Source organism: Ostrinia nubilalis, chromosome 18 (assembly GCF_963855985.1).
Source record: "Ostrinia nubilalis chromosome 18, ilOstNubi1.1, whole genome shotgun sequence".
NCBI lineage: Eukaryota > Metazoa > Arthropoda > Insecta > Lepidoptera > Crambidae > Ostrinia > Ostrinia nubilalis.
In genome coordinates, this window is record NC_087105.1 from 7,451,010 (window position 1) to 7,471,814 (window position 20,805).

The window sequence follows — 20,805 nt, forward strand, 5'->3', positions numbered from 1 at the left end:
ATGTATATTCTGAAGTTTTCAATTTTAAAACTACACTGATGATGTTACACGTGATTTATGAAGATAAATTCTTCAAAAACTGATTGCTCTCCTATTTATAGAAGAGTGGAAACAATTCAGTTTTAATTTCAATTTTCTGAATGACTCAAATTGCTCACTGAGTTTATTCTAACGCAACTCATGCATCAAATATTTCTCGTATACCTATTTCTCTTTTTCAGCACATTTTTTTGGGAAGGAAAATCTCGTACCTATTGTTTGTAAAATTATTAAAAGAAATCTTAGTCATTTTGGGTAGTGTCAATGAAAGACTTGAGAGTTAGTAATCTACCATAATTTATTACAACTTGCTGCTGTAAATTTTCTTACATACCAAAGTAAATACTTACTTAGTGAACTAATACTACTTGACTTAATTAGCTATCCAAATGGGAAGTAGCGAGTTATTCCCAATACAAGTGTCTTTGACTACTTACCGGGAAGACTCGGTAATAACTCTGTCTGTAAAGTCTGTATACAAGTATTTTTGGAAATAAATGAATTTTTATTTTTTATTTTATTTATTTAAAGTTTCAAAACCTGTCTCGTAATCAAATCGCATTTGATCTACCACTTTTTTTGATTTTGAATATTTAATGCATGCAATTCAGGTAGGTACTACGTAATATTAGGCAATGGTGTAACATGGGCTCTAGTTATTGTTTTTGAAAAGCTTGTTAATTTCAGGGATATGAGTTATTTTTATACACATTTGTTTATGATACCACGTCATACTTAAGTTACTAATCGCTAGACAGATCAAGCGATTCGCCGTAAAGTTAAAACCAAATTAAAGCGATGGCGTTTCTTTCTTTATAAGTTTGGTCACGATTACGATTGAATCACGGTCTACTCATCTATAAGTTCTACCGACTTTTATTATGTTAGTGTGATTACAATCAGTGGTAGGACAGGGTGGCGCGGCTGACGTCACGCGCCCCCAACACGTAGCGGTGCCCAAACTGCGGCCCCAACCCTTGCCTAACCACCGTCTAATAGCGGCCATATTAATGTGCTGCCAGCCGAACACGATCCCCATAAATCAAACATCTACACATGAATCCCAGCAGTCAACAGCTCTTCGTAAATTGGTCACCTTGAACAACCAAAAACACGAGTGACTTCGGCCAACTCTTGACATTTCATGATCGCTTGGCGTTACGGTCTGAGTGTTGTGATGACTAATGGCGTGGAGAGCACGCTCACCACATAACTTTGTACATAGATTTGTCCATTTCAAGGTTAACTCTAATGATTTCTTGTAAGGAGAATTTCTTTAATTTTATGCTACAGTAGAAAGATTATAATCTTTCTATTCATTTAAAATATCGATTGGATTGTTTCTTTTTGGACATCACTTAATGCTTTTAGGGCAGTTGACATTACTATACACTGAATACTTTAAACTTTAATTAACTCTTCCGTTTTCCTCATACGTACCAATTGTTCATTAAACCGTTGGACAATAGGAAACACCGTGAATATCGCAAATCTAACAACCAAATAGCCTTCCTGTTACGCGGCCCTACGTCTATTTATATCATTGAGCATTCAACGATGTCAACAATACATTAGAACACAATCAAATTTTGCCATAAGAATAAACGAAACGGTGACCTGCTTTTGTGCACTGAGGTAATAGATTATGTGTAGTGTAGGGCGGGCGGGCGTTGCGTGTCGCCCTCCGCCCAGCGCCGCCTCTGTCCGAGCGGGCAGCGCGGCGAGGCCAGTCGGAGCTTCGCGCCCTCCGCGCCCGCTCGCCCGTCGAGCTCGCCAGCGGCGCTCGAGCTCGGCCTCACACATGCCACCCTCACTCTAACACTATCTGTTATGGACAAGCGCGCCGCCAGCGGCCGGGGCGAGCCCATCCCGAGCATCCTCAAGAAGCCCAAGAGCCGCCGCAAGGGCGACCTGGTCGACAAGAGCACTAAGATCAAGCGGGAGAAGGTGGAGGGCTCCAAAAAGGGAGGTGATGCCAGCGCTCCGCTCCCACAGGGCTGCACGCCTCTCATGTACGCCTGCCAGCAGGCTGACTACAAGGCCGTTGTCGACAATCTCAATAAGGACGTGAGTTCATCGTCATCACTCCAAATCATTGTGATGTTCCGTTAGCTGAACCATTTAGAGCATAACGAGAACTTTGGCATGAGATAGTTATCAATCAAAGCCACTCTATCACAAGTACAACCAGTAAAACATACAATAATCACCCACATTTTCATGAAACACACGGCTTAGTCGATAAAATTTCGGAGTAGATGAGGGTTTTAACTTATAGCATGACTAACTATTATGGAAGGTGTTAGAATATGAAATCAGAAAAGCTTAGTGCGAGCGAACCGAAGCACGCGATGTTGCCGCCGCCCGAAGACGCGCGCTTGTAAACAACTCGATGCCGGCGAGCTGCACTGAAATGTTTCCGTCAATATTTTTACAACAATTACTCGAAACCTTATTCGTCCAAGCTCGAGACATGTCGATTCGTGACTGAGCCTACGTTTATTTTTACCTTAGACTTATAGATTCCACGTAGGTACTTACCTTCACGAATTCAGACATCACGAAAAACATTTCAGTAAGTAATTCCCATTTGAAATAGAAATTCAGACGTTGAGCATACCTACATATTTACGTTTATGCAGAACTGAAACGAAAACACCGAAAAGGTTACTTGTTTTCGAAGAAATGCACAGAGAATGAGGGGTGTTGGAATTAGTAAAGAGGGGTAATAGCCAATCAATAGGTGTAGAATCGACTGCCTACACAATAGCGGGGGAACTGCTCCCACGAGCGAGTAGTGACGATTAAATCGACGCCCCCTGTCTAGTACCACGTGTCTGCCTACTGTATCAACCTGTTTGTCTTGTTAAGAATTTACGATCCAATAAGTGCGGGTCGACGTACGTTGCCTTAGCAATCATCATTCATACATGTTTCATTTTCCGTTAGTCATTCGTCTTCTTCTTTATTTTTGGTACAAAGCTGGATAACGGTGAATTTATTTATGTCTTTACTTAATGCAAATTTTATTTTTTCTGTCGTGGTGGGTTGTAGTTAACTGAGTCAAACTTTATTCGGAGTATAGCGCAGCTTAATACGAGTGGACCGGCCCCGAACCGTTAACTTGCCAGGAGGACGTCTTCCGTGTTCACATGCACGAGAATCGAACTTATGACCACCGAATCAAAACATCTACCATCACTCTCTTACCACTAGAACTCGAAGGCATCAGAGATTAGAGACTTTTAAATATTATGCTTGAAGAAAAAAGTAAAATATTCTGGTGAAAAACCTCTCCCAGAGTTAAAGAATTTGACACAATGCAGTTAATTTTTCGTAGCTATTTTAAATTAAACATATAATTCTGGCTCCATGTTAATCAGTGAACATGGACTTTTCACGCCTTAGCCTTACGACTCTTACAAGATACATACCTATGTATATGTACTCCTGATATCTACCTACTTAGTATTAACATTCGCAATGATTTGCCACCAGCCCGCATCAGTCCGGGTACGTGACCGCGGCTTGCGGTGCGCGCTGCACTACTGCGCGTCGAGCGGCGCGGGCGCGTCCCCGGCGGCGCGCGCGGCGTGCGCGGACCGCGTGCTGATGGCCGCGCCGGCGCTGGCGGATGCGCGCGACGCCGACGGACTCACGCCGCTCCATCTGGCGGTGGTGCACGGAAACGTGCCCCTGGTGCAGACGCTTCTGGCGGCTGGAGCTGATGTCAACGCGCGCGACGATGAGCACCATACTGTCGTGCACTGGGCTACAGGTATCACTATGTTCTAGCCATCTACATACTCAGCAGGGCAAGTTCAGTCTTCACTGGCTGAGTTGTTTATCGGTGGTCAATCTCTCCTGGCTTCACAGGAGTTGCAGCAGAGAAACTAATGATTATTTGTAGCAAATCTACACTAATGTTATGTCTGTGTGCATAATTAAGGATATACAGGGTGGAATTTTGTAATGCCACCTGGAGGGAAAGTACCCTTAATACTGTAGATAGAAAATTTTACTCAAAGAAAACATTCCTTTATTTTTGAAAAAAAGACAACTGCATTCAAAGATTTTCGAATTTTATTCAAAAATTTACCACCATACCATACAATTTTCTGTAAATAATTACAATAATTTAAGATTTCATGCTTTTCCTTTCATTTAATTTATCAAATTTGTTTGAGATATTTCATCCTTATACTTAACCCTAACGATCGATGCAATAAAAATACAGAGTGTAATTTTTAACAGATTTTAGTTGGTTTGATTCCCGAAAGTAGCAAGCAAATTTTTGGAAATCGTTGAATGCAGTTCTATTTCTTTTCAAAAATAAAGGAATGTTTTCTTTGAGTAAAATTTTTTATCTACAGTATTAAGAGTACTTTCCTTTCAGGTGGCATTACAAAATTCCACCCTGTATACTCTCTATTCATTCAGATGTTTCACAACCCCTGGTGTAGAGTCTTCTGGGAGACATCGAGTTTATACGAGTTTATGTCAATATGTACGAAAAATGATCAGTCTGCATTGCCTTTATCGGCCTACACATTGCCTACTTACTTGAAATTGTAAAATCAACACCACTCTATCACACCTACAACTTCATATGCGATCGATATGCAGAATATAGGTAGACATTTCCAATAACACCTAGCAGCCTAATTCAGACAGAATCTACTTACGACTACGTTCATTATGTGAAATACAATCAATACTTTGGCGACGAACACTAGTTACAATCCTGAATATTAAAGAGGACATTCAACCTGTTGAAGTCACATATGTGTATAAAGTGACATCTAGTATCAAAAGATAGTACTGTTGTTTATGTTGGGTTTTAGTTGTTACAAAGTGATACTAGATGGCACTGAGGGTAGATTAACACGCGGTTCAATTTGATTTTTTCCATTTCCTTGGGTCAAGAGGAGCCCAAAATTATGTGTCTGTCTAGGTCTATCAAAGTAGAACAATGTAGTAGAACTAGTTTGAAAGCGAAATAGAATGATATAGTACATACAGTCCACGGTTTTATTGTAGCTACCTAGTACAGACCTGTTCATGGTCCTTGACGAGCCGGAATATAAAGGCTATTTTTGAGTGCACAGTGGTGAAAACCGCTGTAACCCGTACTCGCAGTGGATCGCTGCAACAAACCGAGTACGTGGTAGGTAGGAGGAGTACAGAACAGCTCCTGGATGATGAGCTGGTTCTTGGAGAACAGAACAGCTCTTGGATGATGAGCTGGTTCTTAGAAAGCAGAACAGCTCTTGGAAGAAGAGCTGGTTCATGGAGTGCAGAACAGCTCTTGGATGAAGAGCTGGTTGGTGGAACGAGGAGCTGAATCGAGCTGAGGCAAGCAAGGAGTTCCTGGTTGTGGCCTGCTGCAGGCTCAGCTGGATCAGCGACTGAGGACAACGGGATCTACGGGCTTCACTACACATCGACAAAGAAGGTTTTTAGTGCAATCTATGTGTGAGTGAAGTGCGAACCGTGAGTACTTTGACGTTTACTAAACAAGCAAATTTCGACTTTATTTCAAAGAAGTTTATAACTTTAAAATATTTGGAACTTAAATTTATTTTGATAGGATTTTTAGAACTTAGAATAATTTTAGAAGTAGTTAGGACTTAGAATTTAAGTGGAAAAAACGAAGGTACGGGGACTCTATGCCCGATTTTCCATAGAATTTTAATGTTTCAAACACTTGTAAAATTTTCGAGAAGTGTAAGTACCTACACAGAAAAAGTTCTAAGTTATTTTTTCGGTTTTAATTTTTGGACTTTATTTTTGTTTTGTAATCATTTTTAACAATGGCTACTATGGAATCTCTAATTAACTATCAGGATGATTTATCATCCAGGATTTTCAAAGCTGAAGTTAATTATAAAAAGTCACCCAAAGAACGTATGACTAGAGATTACATAGACAACAGATTACAGGCATTGATAGAGATGTGGGCTGAATTTAGACAAGGGCATAAGGGGTTATTCCAGACATCAGATCCAAAATTGTTAAAAAAGACAGATTACATGGTTAACGACGTTTACGATCAAACAGAACAAGTGGTTTTGAATTACAAGGGTGCATTGAAACAATGTCTATCTGCTATGTCAACACCAACAGAGTCGGTAGACAACAGTAGGCCAAATTATCCATCTCAATCTCGAGTTAAGTTACCTGAGATTCACATTCCAAAGTTTGGAGGTAACTACTCAGAATGGATAACTTTTAGGGATTTATTTGTTTCAATGATACACAAAAACCAATCTCTCGACAATGTTCAGCGTTTACAGTATTTGAAGGGGTATTTGACGGGAGAGGCAGAACAACTCATTCGATACATACCTGTAGCTGAGGTTAATTACGATCAATGTTGGATACTTCTAGAGCAAAGATACAGTAATAAAAAGTATTTGGCACACAACATTTTGAAACGGTTTTTAGGTCAGCGAAATGCCAATATTGTATCTGCAAGCATTTTAAAGGATTTTATAGACACAACCTCAGATTGTTTAAATGCTTTGATCAATTTGGGGATAGATGTGTCGACGTGGGATATTATAGTTATACATTTATTGAGTTCAAAGCTAGACCCCGAGACACGCAAGGAATGGGAACTGCACATTGCTAGAACGGTAGCGTCTGATTGTTTACCAACTTACGATCAAATGAAGGATTTCTTGTATGATAGGTTTCGGGCTTTGGAATGTATCGAACCTAAACATTTCAGTAAACAGTCAGCCTCCAATGTGCATACCGGGCAGAACATTAGTCATACTAGGGCTTTACATGCGACTAATGTTCAAAAATTGTCTTGCGAGTTTTGTGGTGAAGAACACAAGTTATGTTTTTGTAAAGGGTTTGCGAATTTGGGCTATGAGAACAAACGTGACTTTGTTATAAAAAATAAAATGTGTTATAACTGTCTAGGAAGCAACCATGGTGTAAAGTTTTGCCGATCACCCACCAATTGTAGAGTTTGTAAAAAACGGCATCATTCGTTGCTTCACTCAGGGAAAGCCCCCACTTCGACTGCTGGTTCAGGGTTTTTAGGTCAAGTAGTTGAAGAAGGTGCGGGTAAGGACAACAACCTAAATGGATTAGAACAAGATACACAGCCAATCGAGACTGCAAATCACATGGCATGTTGCACGAAGAGTAAGAGCAGCCAGGTGTTATTGGCGACAACATTGGTTGACGTTAAGTCTAGGACAGGCCAATATCACGTGTGTAGGGCTTTAGTAGATCAAGGTTCTCAAGCTTCGTTTGTGACAGAAGCTACGGTCCAAGGTTTGGGACTAAAGAAAATAAATGTGACTAATAACATATCAGGCTTGGGTGATGCGAAACCTTCTGTGTTATCCAGATCTATGGTTTCACTTACACTTAAATCTAAAATAGATGCGAGTTTTGAGATTGAGGTTAAGGCGTATGTTCTTAGCGACATTACTTCTTACTTACCAGGACAAAGAGTTTCATTAGACAATTGGGTTGAATTATCACATGTTTATTTAGCTGATCCGCAATTTGACGTACCGAACAAAATTGATATTCTTCTGGGAGCAGACGTATGTAGTCAGATATTAAGGGATGGTTTGTTACGGGGACCTATGGGTTCACCTGTGGCACAGTGCACCACGCTTGGGTGGATAATATCTGGACCGATAAATACCGCTGCGGATGAAAATAGAGTTACAGGGTTGCATGCGTTTGTGGAAGAATTGGATTCAAAACGCTCTAGGGATTTGAAATTGGAAACTTTATTTACTTCAAAAAGGTTAACATCGAAAGAACAAGGACGCGAAGAAATCTTTGCAGCAACCACTTGCCGGAGTACAAATGAAGAATACGGAGTGAAGTCACCATACCACGAAGAAGTGCCTTCCTGTAACCAAGAAGAAACATCTGTCAGAAAATTGAAAACATTTAGGACAAAGATTTATCACGGAAACAAGCTAAAGAACAGAAGATATTACACAGAGGATAATACACAACTGGAATACATGAAGTTAATACAGAAAACTAAGTACAACAAAGAACAAGCAGTATACTTACAACATGCTGTTATGAAGGGAAATAGATCAACTGCGAAAGTGGTGTTTGACGCATCCGCAAATGGAGTCAAACTGCGGAAGAAAGAATAGAGCAAATTAGGAATTTAGAACAAATTAGGAATTATAGAACAAATTAGGAATTAAAGTACAAAAAGGGATTTATAGTACAAATTAGGGATTTATAGTACAGATTAGGGATTTATGGTACAGATTTGAGATTTATAGTACAGATTAGGGATTTATGGTACAGATTTGAGATTTATAGTACAGATTAGGGATTTATAGGACAAAAATGGTTATGTAACCGAGAAGAGTTACTATGGTTATTAGAACAAAAAGGAACAAAGGGACTAAGAAGGACAACTGGGATTTTAATGAAACTAAAAGGATGTTATTGTAAACTAAAAAAAGGGGAAGAAACTTACCTGAAACAGGAACAATGATGAATTTCAGTACTCGGTGAATTGCCGCCGCTGTCCGCACCTGTAAGAAAAAGAAAAATTATATTGGTTGTATTGTATCGCATCTATTCAGTCCATTAGGATGGATAGCAACTGCATAAGCGAAGAAGTTATCAAGCAGTGTGGATAGCTGGAATAGGGTGAGACAAAGAACTTACTAGAGTTAACTAAAGATGGGAATACTTACCTTACTTAACGAGTTACCACTTAGCTGAAGTGTATCCACGGTGGTATGCACTCGATCAGACGATGCTTTGCAGGGCTGCAGGGATTCTCAGATGCCTTCAACATTGCTTACGCTGCTGGGGTTTATTTACGCGTAATCACTGCATCAGGGAAATTCCCGTTGGGCTAGTTTGCTAGTGTCAAAACTCCGTTACTTCCGTGACAAATGAGTTGGTATATCGCAGTTTAAGTTTGTGGAGCTGTTTGGATGTCTAAGTTGTTAGTAGTGTGTATGAATGTTTTTCAAGGGTTTTTAAGAGAACAAACTATCATACACTAAACTCGAAAACAAAAAGGGTTTTATGTTCATATAGGTACAGAGGCCAATCTATGTGAGAAAACAGTTCTTCACTCTCTAGTTCAGTTCGTGATTTTTAGGTAGGTAATAAGTTCAATTGATATTTTATAGACATTTTACAATTTTCATACAAGGTTTATTAACAGGCTCATAAAAGTTCTGAGCCGGCAGTCGGGGATACAATTTTGTTGTAGGATGATAACTTGTCTCCAAGTACGTGGTTGTTTGGCAAGATTTTCTAGGACAATCCCTGAACTGATGGGATGACTTGTATTTGGTAAATGTAAAATGTGTAGTTTTAAAATTGGTTTTCACTGGTTAATAAGTAATTAACTGTTAAGGAATGTTATATTATTTGATTTACTAGTTTTAAGGTTTAGTTAAACGAGTGGTTTTAATATGTAAAGGGTTTATTATACGAGGGGTTCTTAAACATGGGTTTTTATACGCGAGGTGAGGGTTTTTATACGCGAGGTGAGGGTTTTTATACGAGAGGTTTTATACTAGACATGTATGGGTCATAGTTAAGGACATTCTGTCCTTGGTGGGCGGCATGTTGAAGTCACATATGTGTATAAAGTGACATCTAGTATCAAAAGATAGTACTGTTGTTTATGTTGGGTTTTAGTTGTTACAAAGTGATACTAGATGGCACTGAGGGTAGATTAACACGCGGTTCAATTTGATTTTTTCCATTTCCTTGGGTCAAGAGGAGCCCAAAATTATGTGTCTGTCTAGGTCTATCAAAGTAGAACAATGTAGTAGAACTAGTTTGAAAGCGAAATAGAATGATATAGTACATACAGTCCACGGTTTTATTGTAGCTACCTAGTACAGACCTGTTCACAACCTTTTACTAGTGGACATCCTAGCCTCGCTAAGTTCATCGTCACAATCCTAAAAATATGAATTATTTGAAGCGTCATAAAGAAAAATTAAAATGAATCACACGTCATGCTAAGGGAAAACCCGATGTTACAGGTGATTTTGGACCTCCATCCAAGTTAAAATTATTATTAAATAAATACACAACACATTGATTGGTATATTTCTAATACTTATAGCCGAGGAAAATCAATGGGTAAACCCCACTAGAATTGCGTGACGTCACTGAGTCTAATGAAGCACGACTTCGAATCAACGTCCGCATGCCCAGACCGGTTCGGCTGAGTTATCAGCTCTTGCCTCTTAATGACGCTAAGTCAAGAACATATTAATGGCTGGAGGGCTCTATCTGTGTCTGCGGTCGGGCGCGCATTAGGACCCGATAGTAAGCTGTTTGGTTAAGGGCCTTGCAGACCTTTCCACTCAATCAAAAATAATGATATCAGTTCTGAGAAAGATTTCGCATTGTATTGTGGTAATAGAGACGCGGCTAACTTGTAGAGCTTTGCAAACATGGCTGCAGCGTACATACAAACATTTGGCGTAAAATATTTACTTTAAAATTCCAGCAATAAGACTACATTACTTATTATATTCCGAGAATCATCAAATTATTGCTAGAAGTACTTCGCTATGTTTGCTATAACCATGGCAGTGTGGGTCAGATGACATCATCAGTATATCGGGAAAAGGCTGGAAACAGAAAGCAAAGACATCATTACACGTAGTAGGTGGGTCAAAAATACTAATGATTTTCATGACTCAATAACTTTACCTACCCCTTTGCGCATGGTTATTGCTTACATGCTGTTGATACCTCGAGATGGACCTTATGTATTTCCAAGTTGAAACATCTTAGACTGAGTTGCACCATCGTACTTTAACAGTAACTTAAATCCTTATCAGGTGATTTTAGATGGACTTTATCAGACTTTTGAAATTTGTTAAAGTTAAAGTAAGATGGTGCAACCCAGTCTTAGTTCAACGACTTGCTTCAAAGCTTAAATCCACAATGAAACGGCTGAGGGTTCGGATCCGACACATCGGAAGGTCTATATGGCCCGTAATTCTGTTATCTAACCGGTGTCACTCAGTGGCGTAGTGTTGCCTTGGCGGTTATCGCGCATCGCCGCGGCTGACGGGCGGCGCGCACGCGACCCATTAGTTACATGCTCGCGCGTCAATCTCCTTAAACATCCTCCTCGTTGCAGGAGTTAATGCTCATTTGACATATTGGAAGTCCTAAAAGCTTTGGAACCACACTTTTATTACTTAACTAGCTTTCCGCCCGCGGCTTCGCCCGCGTGGAATTTTTTCTATCACAGAAAAACAATGTCGCGGGCGTATTTGCTCACCGTTTAGACCTACCCTGGACTGCGACAAACATTTTAAAACCAAAATCAGCTCAATCAGCCCAGCCGTTCTCGAGTTATAATCAGACTAACGAACATCAATTCATTTTTATTTATATAGAAGATAGATAGATAGATGTAACTAATCGCTTGGTCAAGTAGTTCATAATGTAGAGCGCAGGATTGTCATCTTTACGATAAATGTATTTCAGTATGTACCTAGTCGTTAATAGGTAGTAACATGTGGCTATGAAGACTGAAATCCAGTAATCACAGTGGCTCAAGTTCAACTAAGTATGCTGATGGACACTGTAGTTGATTACGCCATTGTTATCAAATGATCTCTGCTGCCAGCGACAGATATAATACCCCGAGGTCGGAGGTCAGGCTTCCGCTTTAGCCTCGAGGAGACCCTGTCGGACATCCGTCTGCATACGCGCGGCCTTCACCTTCCAGCTTGCATGAGACAAACGGCTTTCCTGAGACCAAAATAAACCTTGCCACATGTGAAGGCCACATACCTAACGTGCGTTACAATAAGCTACAAAATGTACCGCTACCTACTTTAAGTTTTAATAGACCAAACCACTAACTTATTATTATGGCATAAAACTACTAATGAAATGAGAGATTATGATTTAGTGTTGCATATCTTCAGATCTAATCTGTGGCTAGGTTCATAAGAAATGCAATTAACTAAACAATATAATACACCTGGTCTACTCATTACGAGCAAGTTAAGGAAAGTCGTTAAAAGTTTTAAAAATACAATATGTACTATAATTGCTTGCGGTTTATTGTTATAGCTTGCGTCATTTTGCTTGGACGAGTACCTATACCTAACTCAAAACCACAGAATTAGGTCTACCGTTACATATGCTTTGGATAATAATGTTATGGTCCTACTACTATACCTACGTAAGCCGTTGGATCGTAAAACGATATTTGATTGCCGCAATAAGAGTTCTGAAGTTATGGACTTCGAAATAGTGGGGATGGTGGGCAGTGACTCAGAGAGGCACTAAGTAGCATTTTAGGGCGGCGAGGGAGTCCGCCGGTATTGAGCGGCTAGCAAGGTCCCGCCCTTGAACTGTCCGGCTGGCCGGCTATCTAGGACTAACTTATTAGGAATAGTCAGGCCAAATGGCCGCGACTAGCTGATGAGTCAATGTTTTATGCAAGAACTTGGGGCGAGGTTGGGCAAGATTACTTACCTAGCTGTCTACGATTACAATTTGTTGTACCTATATGTAACGAAGACAGCATCATACCTTGTACAGACACATCAAGATGGACCTCAAGTTAACACTGCGGCCACGGCATCTTAAAACACTTGTCAAAAGAACGATTTCATCAATAAAACGTATTTACCTAGTTTGATGTGCTCTCGACTGTGTACGAGTACATTATTGATTATACCTTCTTCTTCATCGCAACGATTTATGACTGCAACATTATGACTTATACATTGAATAATTACATCTCAATCATATTGGGCTAGCTAACATCACCGTGACACCTTCGTGTCACGGTGAAATCAAAGTTTATTTGTTCAGTGTGCGAGGGATGTATAATTGTATAATACCGCCGTGACACAATAGGCTAATGTCATAGATTGTTTCAGTGTGCGGTGAGGTTGGGGCTTTGCGTGCGGTGTTAGCAGCTGGCGCGGACCCGGCGACGCCGGACCAGCACGGAGGGTACCCGCTGCACTACGCCGCGCAGATGTGCGGAGCGCCGGCGGCCACTGATCACCAGGTATGATTACCAGTTCATTAGAAATAGCTTCAGTCATTCTGTCGTCATCGTCATCATCATCAGGTTAAGTAGGGCTCACTGTAGTAGCGTAACTCTCTCTAATTTAACAGAGACAAATGGAGGATTTAGCCATCAACACTTCCCACGCTGGCCAGACTTTTACGGCATCCACGAGAAGAGCGGGAGTGATTCTATTCTTCTCTGTCAGAACCACAGGGAGATCCAGTCATCTGTAGGATTGTTTTTGATTTGTTTTATACATACTGAAATAACATAAACCAGAGTTATTCATCAGCGTAATAACTTTTAATTAAATTCGATACGATCCAATCCATCAGGCACAATCAGATTCGTGGGTAGAGTATCAGGATAAGGAAAACGAGATATAAAGTAAGTACCTAGGTACTAGTTGAGTATAATTAACGCTCACATGATAAAAACAGGGTTTTATCCGGTACTTTTCATGAAAAATTTACTTACCTATTAATTGTACTCGTATGTGTAGGAAGGAACCTCCTTGTACAATCATAGGTAGGACGTAACTACTTACACAGACACTTTTACTGCATTTTATCAATAAAATTGTTATCGTTGGTTATTATTATCCGCCTCCGCGTTGAATGCATAAAGTTAATACATATACAGGGTGGAATTTTGTAATGCCACCTGGAGGGAAAGTACTCTTAATATTGTAGATAGAAAAAAATTCTCAAAGAAAACATTCCTTTATTTTTTAAAAGAAATAGAACTGCATTCAAAGATTTCCAAAAATTTGCTTGCTACATCCGGGAATCGAACCAACTAAAATCTGTTAAAAATTATACCCTGTATTTTTATTGCATCGATCGTTAGGGTTAAGTATAAGGATGAAATCTCTCAAACAAACTTGATAAATCAAATGAAAGGAAAACCATGAAATCTTAAATTATCTTAATTATTTACAGTAAATTTTATGGTCTGGTAATGAATTGTCGAAAAAATTTTGGAAATCGTTGAATGCAGTTTTACATCTTTTCAAAAATAAAGGAATGTTTTCTTTGAGTAAAATTTTCTATCTACAGTATTAAGAGTTCTTTCCTTTCAGGTGGCATTACAAAATTCCACCCTGTATACCTAGCGAGTTGAATATTAGATATATTATAATAAAAGTCATTTCTATGAGAAATATAAATACTTACTATGTCCAGGTAATGAGAATTGAAGGAGTACGTACTATACGTAGTAATTAATCTAGAGCTCTAGTAAATGCACTGATATTCCTTTAGAGTCGAGGCGCAGCATTAGAGGTGCTGCGAGCTTTGGTAAAAGAAGGCGGCGCGAGCGTAGAGGTGCGGGATGCAGACGGCCGCACGCCGCTGCTGTGGGCTGCTTCGGCCGGGTCCGCCGCTGCTGTCCTGGCGCTGCACCAGGCTGGAGCCAAGGTCGACGATGCTGACAGGTGACTTTACAAATTGTGGAATGTTAAGGTGCGTCCAGATTATGTAACATAGTCTGGACTCACCTTTAGACGACGTTCGTTGATAACAGTTGCAACTGCAAGTCAGTATTTAGTGGATGGATGGTTTGGTTTGTAGGACAAAGATTCGAGGACCGAATGTGACGTGGTATTTAGATAGGTACTATCAGCTTTTATGTAGATGTTAATGCTGCAATATTATAACTTGGTGTTGCCAAGTAACTCTCTTGAAAGGCTAAAACTGCACTTTAAATTTTACAGGGACGGTCTCACAGCCTTACACTGCGCGGCGGCTCGCGGCCACACTGAAGCTCTTGAGACGCTAGTAGGGCTATGCGGCGCCCGAGTAGACGTGGCTGATTCGCACGGCTGCACGCCGCTGCACTATGCCGCCGCGCTAGGCCACGCGGATGCAACCTCCGCTCTGCTGCAGCACGGCGCTGACGCGCATCGCCAAGACAGGCGCGGGCGCAGCCCGGCTCACACGGCAGCAGCTAAGGGCCAGATCGAGACTGTGCGGATATTAGGTACTCTTTTACATACAACACTATATTTATACTCGTAATAAAACAACACATTACTTATGTAAAAAAACTTTCTTCACAGGAGCACGAGGCGCAAATCTCTGGCTCCGCAACTCAAAAGGAGACCTACCATTACACGAGGCTGTAGCTTCAGGCCGTAGAGAACTAGTAAAATGGCTACTAGACGGCAGACCTTCACAGGTTAACGCAACTAACCATGAAGGACGCACACCTTTACATATAGCGGCAGCCACTGATAACGCCGACCTGTGCCGGCTATTGTTTGATCGCGGCGCGGAGGTCAATCCGGTCGCACGGTCGTCCAAAAATGAACCGTTGACACCTTTAGACTGTGCGACGACGCGCGGCCATAGATCGACGGCCAAATATTTACAAATGCATGGAGGCATGCCCGCTTCCAAGTTAGCAAATACTCAAATTGTTATAGATGGTGCTGCAATAACAGCTCTACCCACGCGCCGAGTTACTAGTACTAAAATTGATGTTCGAGATAGAATAAGAATAGAAAAACGCGAGGTAGTAGAACTATCAAGTCCTGCTGCAGAGAGACGTTACCTTAAAGATAGAAGCGAAAGTGAATCTACGGATGATTCATCTTCTCTAGATCGAAAAAAATCTAAAAGAAAATCAGAACATAAATACTCAGACAGGCATCATGGACGTCGAAAAAAACTTGTGGAAAGTCAAAAAAGTTTTAGCGATGGATATGATAGTGAAATCGATGGCTATGGCAAGGAAGTGAGCAGACATAAGCACAAACGAAGCTCTAGAAAAAGTAGATCAAGGAGTGAACCATCAAGAAGTCATGATAAAGTTAAACAACGTCGAAACAAGTCAGATTCAGAAAATTCATCTGGAACGGAAAGTTATTCAGAAAAAAGAAAACAAAAACGACATCGTAAGAGAAGTAAAAGAAGGTCTAGTTCTTCTGAAAGTAGCAGTTCAGAGTCAAGTGAACGGCGTAGTACAAAACGTAAAGGTAAAAAGACATCTATTCACATTGAGCACGACGATGAAAAGCAAAGTGTTAATATAGTCAAGTATAAAAGTGTCGATGCAAGTCTTGAAAAACATGATAATGCCGCAATGCCTGTAGAAACTACCACTACCGATGAGAAACAAGAACAAACGAAAGATGACAGCCAAGCTATGAAGAGCAAGACTCAAAGTGAAACTGAAACGGATACATTTTCTGTAAAAACCAATATGGTTGTAACTGAAGCTCAAATACACATGGAAAGAGAGTCTAGCCAACATGGTAGTTCCGAACTAACAGTGACTGTTGATTCATCTAATAATGTTTCAATAGAAACTTCAAATTTATCACTAACCCATAAAGATTTAAATGAAGAAAGAAAGTCACTTGAAGAAAAATCTGGGGATACCACAGCAGCTAAAGAAGCTGTTGTTAATGAGGCAACTGCAGTTTCGATTGATCAAGCACAACAAGGTAATGAAGCTTCATCATCTGTTGTAAAGGTAGAGGACAAAGAGGAAGAGGTTAATAAAAAAGAAGAAGAAGCTCTGTTAGATAACAAAGAAAGTAGTAAACAAGAGGAGGATAATCTAAATACTTCACTAGGCTCTAAAGGTGAAAATTCTCTAAAAACTGAACAATCCCAACAAGAATCCCAAGATTCAAGTAAACATACTGACTATACTCCTTTGAGTGGTAATGACGGTAAAACTAGTGATTCCTTGAGCACTTCACCGTCCGAAAGAATTCGCAAGAGATCATTTCAAGTATTATCTGGCCCCGATGAAGCCTTGATGCAAAGTAAAGATATGTCTGGTGAACTGAAAACTAGTTTGGATGCTCCAAGTATTGAACAAACAGAATCACAAGAAAAAAGTAGTTCGCCGATCGTTTCGTTCGCTAATAAAGATGAAATCTTTGAAAGTAAAGATTCCGACAAGCAATCGGATCATTTGATGGGAGAATATGTTGATCATAATGTATTAGTCCCAGGAATGGATAGCTTAGCACCTGATGAAACACAAAAAGACAGCAGCGAGAGCAACATGGCAAGTTCAGAAGATAAACGCAAAGAGTATGCTTCGACTACTGGTAGTAGTACTGAAATCAGTCAAAGCGTAGACAAAGGCCTTGTTACAATCATTGATGGACAAATACCTCCAGAAGAGCGTGCAGTTCAACAAGTTATCATGGAAAATGGTTCAGAGGAGTATGATATAAATTTACCATTATCAGAATCACCCAAACGAACTAGAAAGTCTTCCAGAGATAGTCAAGCAAGTAGTAGAAAAAGTAGCATTTATGAAACAGAAAGCTATAAAGTGCTTTCTGATATTGCAAGTGCGCCAGAAGTTACTACAGGAATTCTGAAGAAACCTAGTAAAATAGAAGACGGTTCTATAGATGATGAAAAAGATACTTTTGAAAGAGATATTGCTCGTGATGGTTCATTTGGAAGAGTTCCTAGTGTTAGTGATAATGAAATCTACAGTCAATCTGAGGCAAATGGTCGGAGAAAGAGATTTCGTAAAAAAGGGCGCACTAAAAGTCGAACTACGATAAGATCAAAAAGTGAAAATTCTGAACGAGGATACGAATCTAGCGGATTAATGGACTCTGGTTTTGAGCCTAGTCCTCGGGCATTACAACGACGCATTATGAGTCCTCGTCTTGCTGCTTACTATCAGCAAAGAAATGCAAGTGGAAGATATTCAGGGAAGTCTGATAGCAGAATCCCGGTGCGGAAACCAGGCGATAAACGAGCCGTAGACATGAGATCTGTTACCCAAAGAATCCAAACTAATATGAGGAGGTAAACGATTTTGTTATAATATATTTTACACAGATAAGTTCCCTACCTATGATAATAATATTATTATATGCAATGATGAAACGTGTTTATTTGTTACAGATACTACTGTGAGAGAAAGATTTTTCAGCATTTACTTGAACTCAAACGGTTACAAATAAGAACTGGCAAATCAAATGAATCTGTACTCGTAAAACGAGCAATCGATGAGTATAATAAATCTAGCTTAGCTAGTGTCGGGCTTGGCCCTTATAACAACCCAGATTATTCTTTTAGCAGTTTCGAGAAATTTCTGTATGACAGTTTGAGGAAGCTACAAAAAAGTGGTAAAAAGCACTTAGACAATTTGCCTGAGAGGCCTATAGAGTTTGACTATGGTGAAAGCGAACTGTACAAGATGAGTGCTATTCCAGACAACCCGTGTCTTTGCACCAGCAAGACACATCGATGTTTCCACGCCGTTCATGCGTATACTGGCATTCCATGTGCAGCTTACTGTAAGTGATCTCATTTTTTCTGAAACAGAATACTGTATAATATTATAAATATCGTTTTGGTAAAGCATGTTTACTGTTACACAATTTATTTCTTCAAAACAGCTTCTTACAGCGTAGCATGGTTATTGCATAGTGGAAGATTCGTATTCTTTTGCTTGTAATGAAAAATCTTGTATCAGAATAGGTACCTGCTGAAAAATCAGTTATTTATAATTCTTTTTCAGTACCTTACAAATGGGACCATCATACAATGCCAAAGCCAGCAACAGCAGGTCCAAGCACCAAATCCAAAGGTTTCTTGCCCAAAATTAATTCGAAGCCTCCGATAGGTTCTGGCAAAGCCCACGTGACGCTAGAAGTATCCCATGGCAGCGAAAAGCAACTGATAGCCTTGCCCGCAGAGCGATTGGACAAGAACAAGAGGTATTACGTCACGTTTACTGTTAAAGGGTCCGAGCCACCATCGGACAATGACAACGCTTCACCCAATGCTACAGTGAACTCGAAGGGTGTAAGAAGTGGCTAACTGTAGGAATTTCCTGGAAAATAATTGGTTCTTTAAGAGGAAAAAATGTTTTTATTGGAGTTTTAACCTGCAGCTGTCCAAACAGGAAATTACTTGTTCCATATTTATTTTGGCTATTCATTAAAATACACAACTAACTACTTCGGAGGTACTGTGTAAATACTTATACGTATACGTAATTATTACTCACTGCCAGACGGAACAAACGTGTGAAGTATTATTATCGACTTAATGGATATTCATGTGATTGTAATTTAGTCAGATCTTCTAATTTACAGAGGTACTAGGTATGCACAAAGTTTATATGTATTATAAATAAAATATGTGATTAGACTGAGAGAAAAGAAGCCGTCCATAAGCAAGTCCTGCGGCAGGATATATTTATTTTTTTAAATGTATTATAGTATAAAAGGTCTATAAATCAAAGCAAAGAACTGGTTGGTTTACATCCCGTTCCCATCGACAGAAGGGCTAAAGTGTATTGACCAATTTTAAACTTCTCACAACTAAAACTACTTTTCATGGATTCGCCCTTTGAGATAACGCCCGTATTCATAAACGATGCTTGCTTAAGTGAAGCAGGAAATCGAACGCACAGCGTTGAATAGAGCTCTGTGATTGGTTTGTGTGTTACCCTGTGCGTCCACGCGCAATGTGAGACCTCATAGTAATATTTGTAGTACGAGAGCCCACGACCAAAACCATGTCTCATAGCAATACGGCAAAAACCCTATAAAATCGTTAGATTGTATGATTCTGAACCCGACTAGGTGTGTAGTAACGGTCGAAAGTGTAGCAACTGCGTGGGAGGCCATTTCTGCTGTGTCAAAAAAAAAAGACAGTCGGTATTATAGCAATACGTCTGATAGTGAAAATGTACATAGATTTTATAATTGTATTACGAAAAAGTTTGTTTTCAGACATTTTGCGCGTAGCATATAGCCTGTGCGCATTTTTGAAAATGTCAACAAATTTAGCCGACCTGTATCATAGCAATACGGATAAATATTTTTTTCAACTTTTCGTATTGCTGCCATGATTACCAAAAACCTGTTTTCAGACACTTTAAGTGTATCAAAAAGTTGTATGATAGAGAAGGTGCTACACTTAATTTGTCTGATATAAATTTTTTGCACATGTGGACAACTTATTTAATCATGTCCAACAATTTTCAGACATATTGCTATGATACCGATCGGTAAAATTTGTTAACATTTTCAAAACGGTCTCAAAATTTAATGCGTTCACATTTCCGTCTGAAAATTGTTTTGTTCGCATCAAATAACCAAAATTTACTAATAAAAAAGATTTTCAGACGTATTGCTATGAGACATTTTTTTTGTCTCATTTTTAATTTTTTTAAGTGATTTTACGGGTTTGCGCTACACCACTAACGTCTGAAAATAATGTTTCCGGTATCTCAGAACTATCATTCAACTACAGTCTGCAAATCAAACATATTGCTATGATGCAGTTCGGTAAAATTCTTTGACAATTTTGAAAATTCGGTCAGATCAAACGCTACGCGGAAAATGTCTGATATTGGTATTTTCGAGTTCAGGATAATCGTATCTATCGATTTGATGCGGTTTTGGCCGTATTGCTATGAGACAAAAATTTTGGTCGTGGGCTCTCGTACTATTGTGAATACGGGCGTATGAATCTGTCGTTTGGTGGAGTTGGGATTACCTTAGATAATACCCAAGACCGTTTTATTAAATATTATGTATCTATCTTCGACATAAACTAATATAAATTGTGTAGTCTTCCTGTTGAACGTTACTAAGATATTGCACAAAGTATTATTTTTATGTATTCTGTCTCTTGTTGTTAGCACTGAAAATGTTTGAATAAAATACTCAGCAGTGTAAGTAGATGATCGAAAATAAAGTTTGAAAATAAGAAAGCGTTTTGATTTGA

The 20,805-nt window shown here is 39.6% G+C and overlaps 1 protein-coding gene across 1 annotated transcript; it reads left to right on the forward strand.

Annotated features, from left to right (window-relative positions):
• Positions 1-428: 428 nt before the first annotated feature.
• LOC135080880 (inversin) lies at positions 429-19,557 on the forward strand. Its single transcript, XM_063975608.1, has 10 exons — positions 429-488; positions 1,693-2,106; positions 3,538-3,817; positions 12,942-13,075; positions 13,251-13,278; positions 14,354-14,513; positions 14,793-15,058; positions 15,138-17,865; positions 17,965-18,359; positions 18,584-19,557. Exons 1-10 carry the CDS (start codon positions 429-431, stop codon positions 18,883-18,885), a joined length of 4,767 nt encoding a protein of 1,588 aa, XP_063831678.1. The 3' UTR covers positions 18,886-19,557.
• Positions 19,558-20,805: the final 1,248 nt, after the last annotated feature.

Excerpts from the sequence above, each read along its gene's own strand:
- LOC135080880 (XM_063975608.1), top strand. The coding sequence starts at position 429 with ATGGGAAGTAGCGAGTTATTCCCAATACAAGTGTCTTTGACTACTTAC. Across the intron at positions 489-1,692 it reads CTACTTACCGGGAAGACTCG|TGTAGGGCGGGCGGGCGTTG; the intron begins GTAATAACTCTG and ends GATTATGTGTAG. Across the intron at positions 2,107-3,537 it reads TCGACAATCTCAATAAGGAC|CCCGCATCAGTCCGGGTACG; the intron begins GTGAGTTCATCG and ends ATTTGCCACCAG.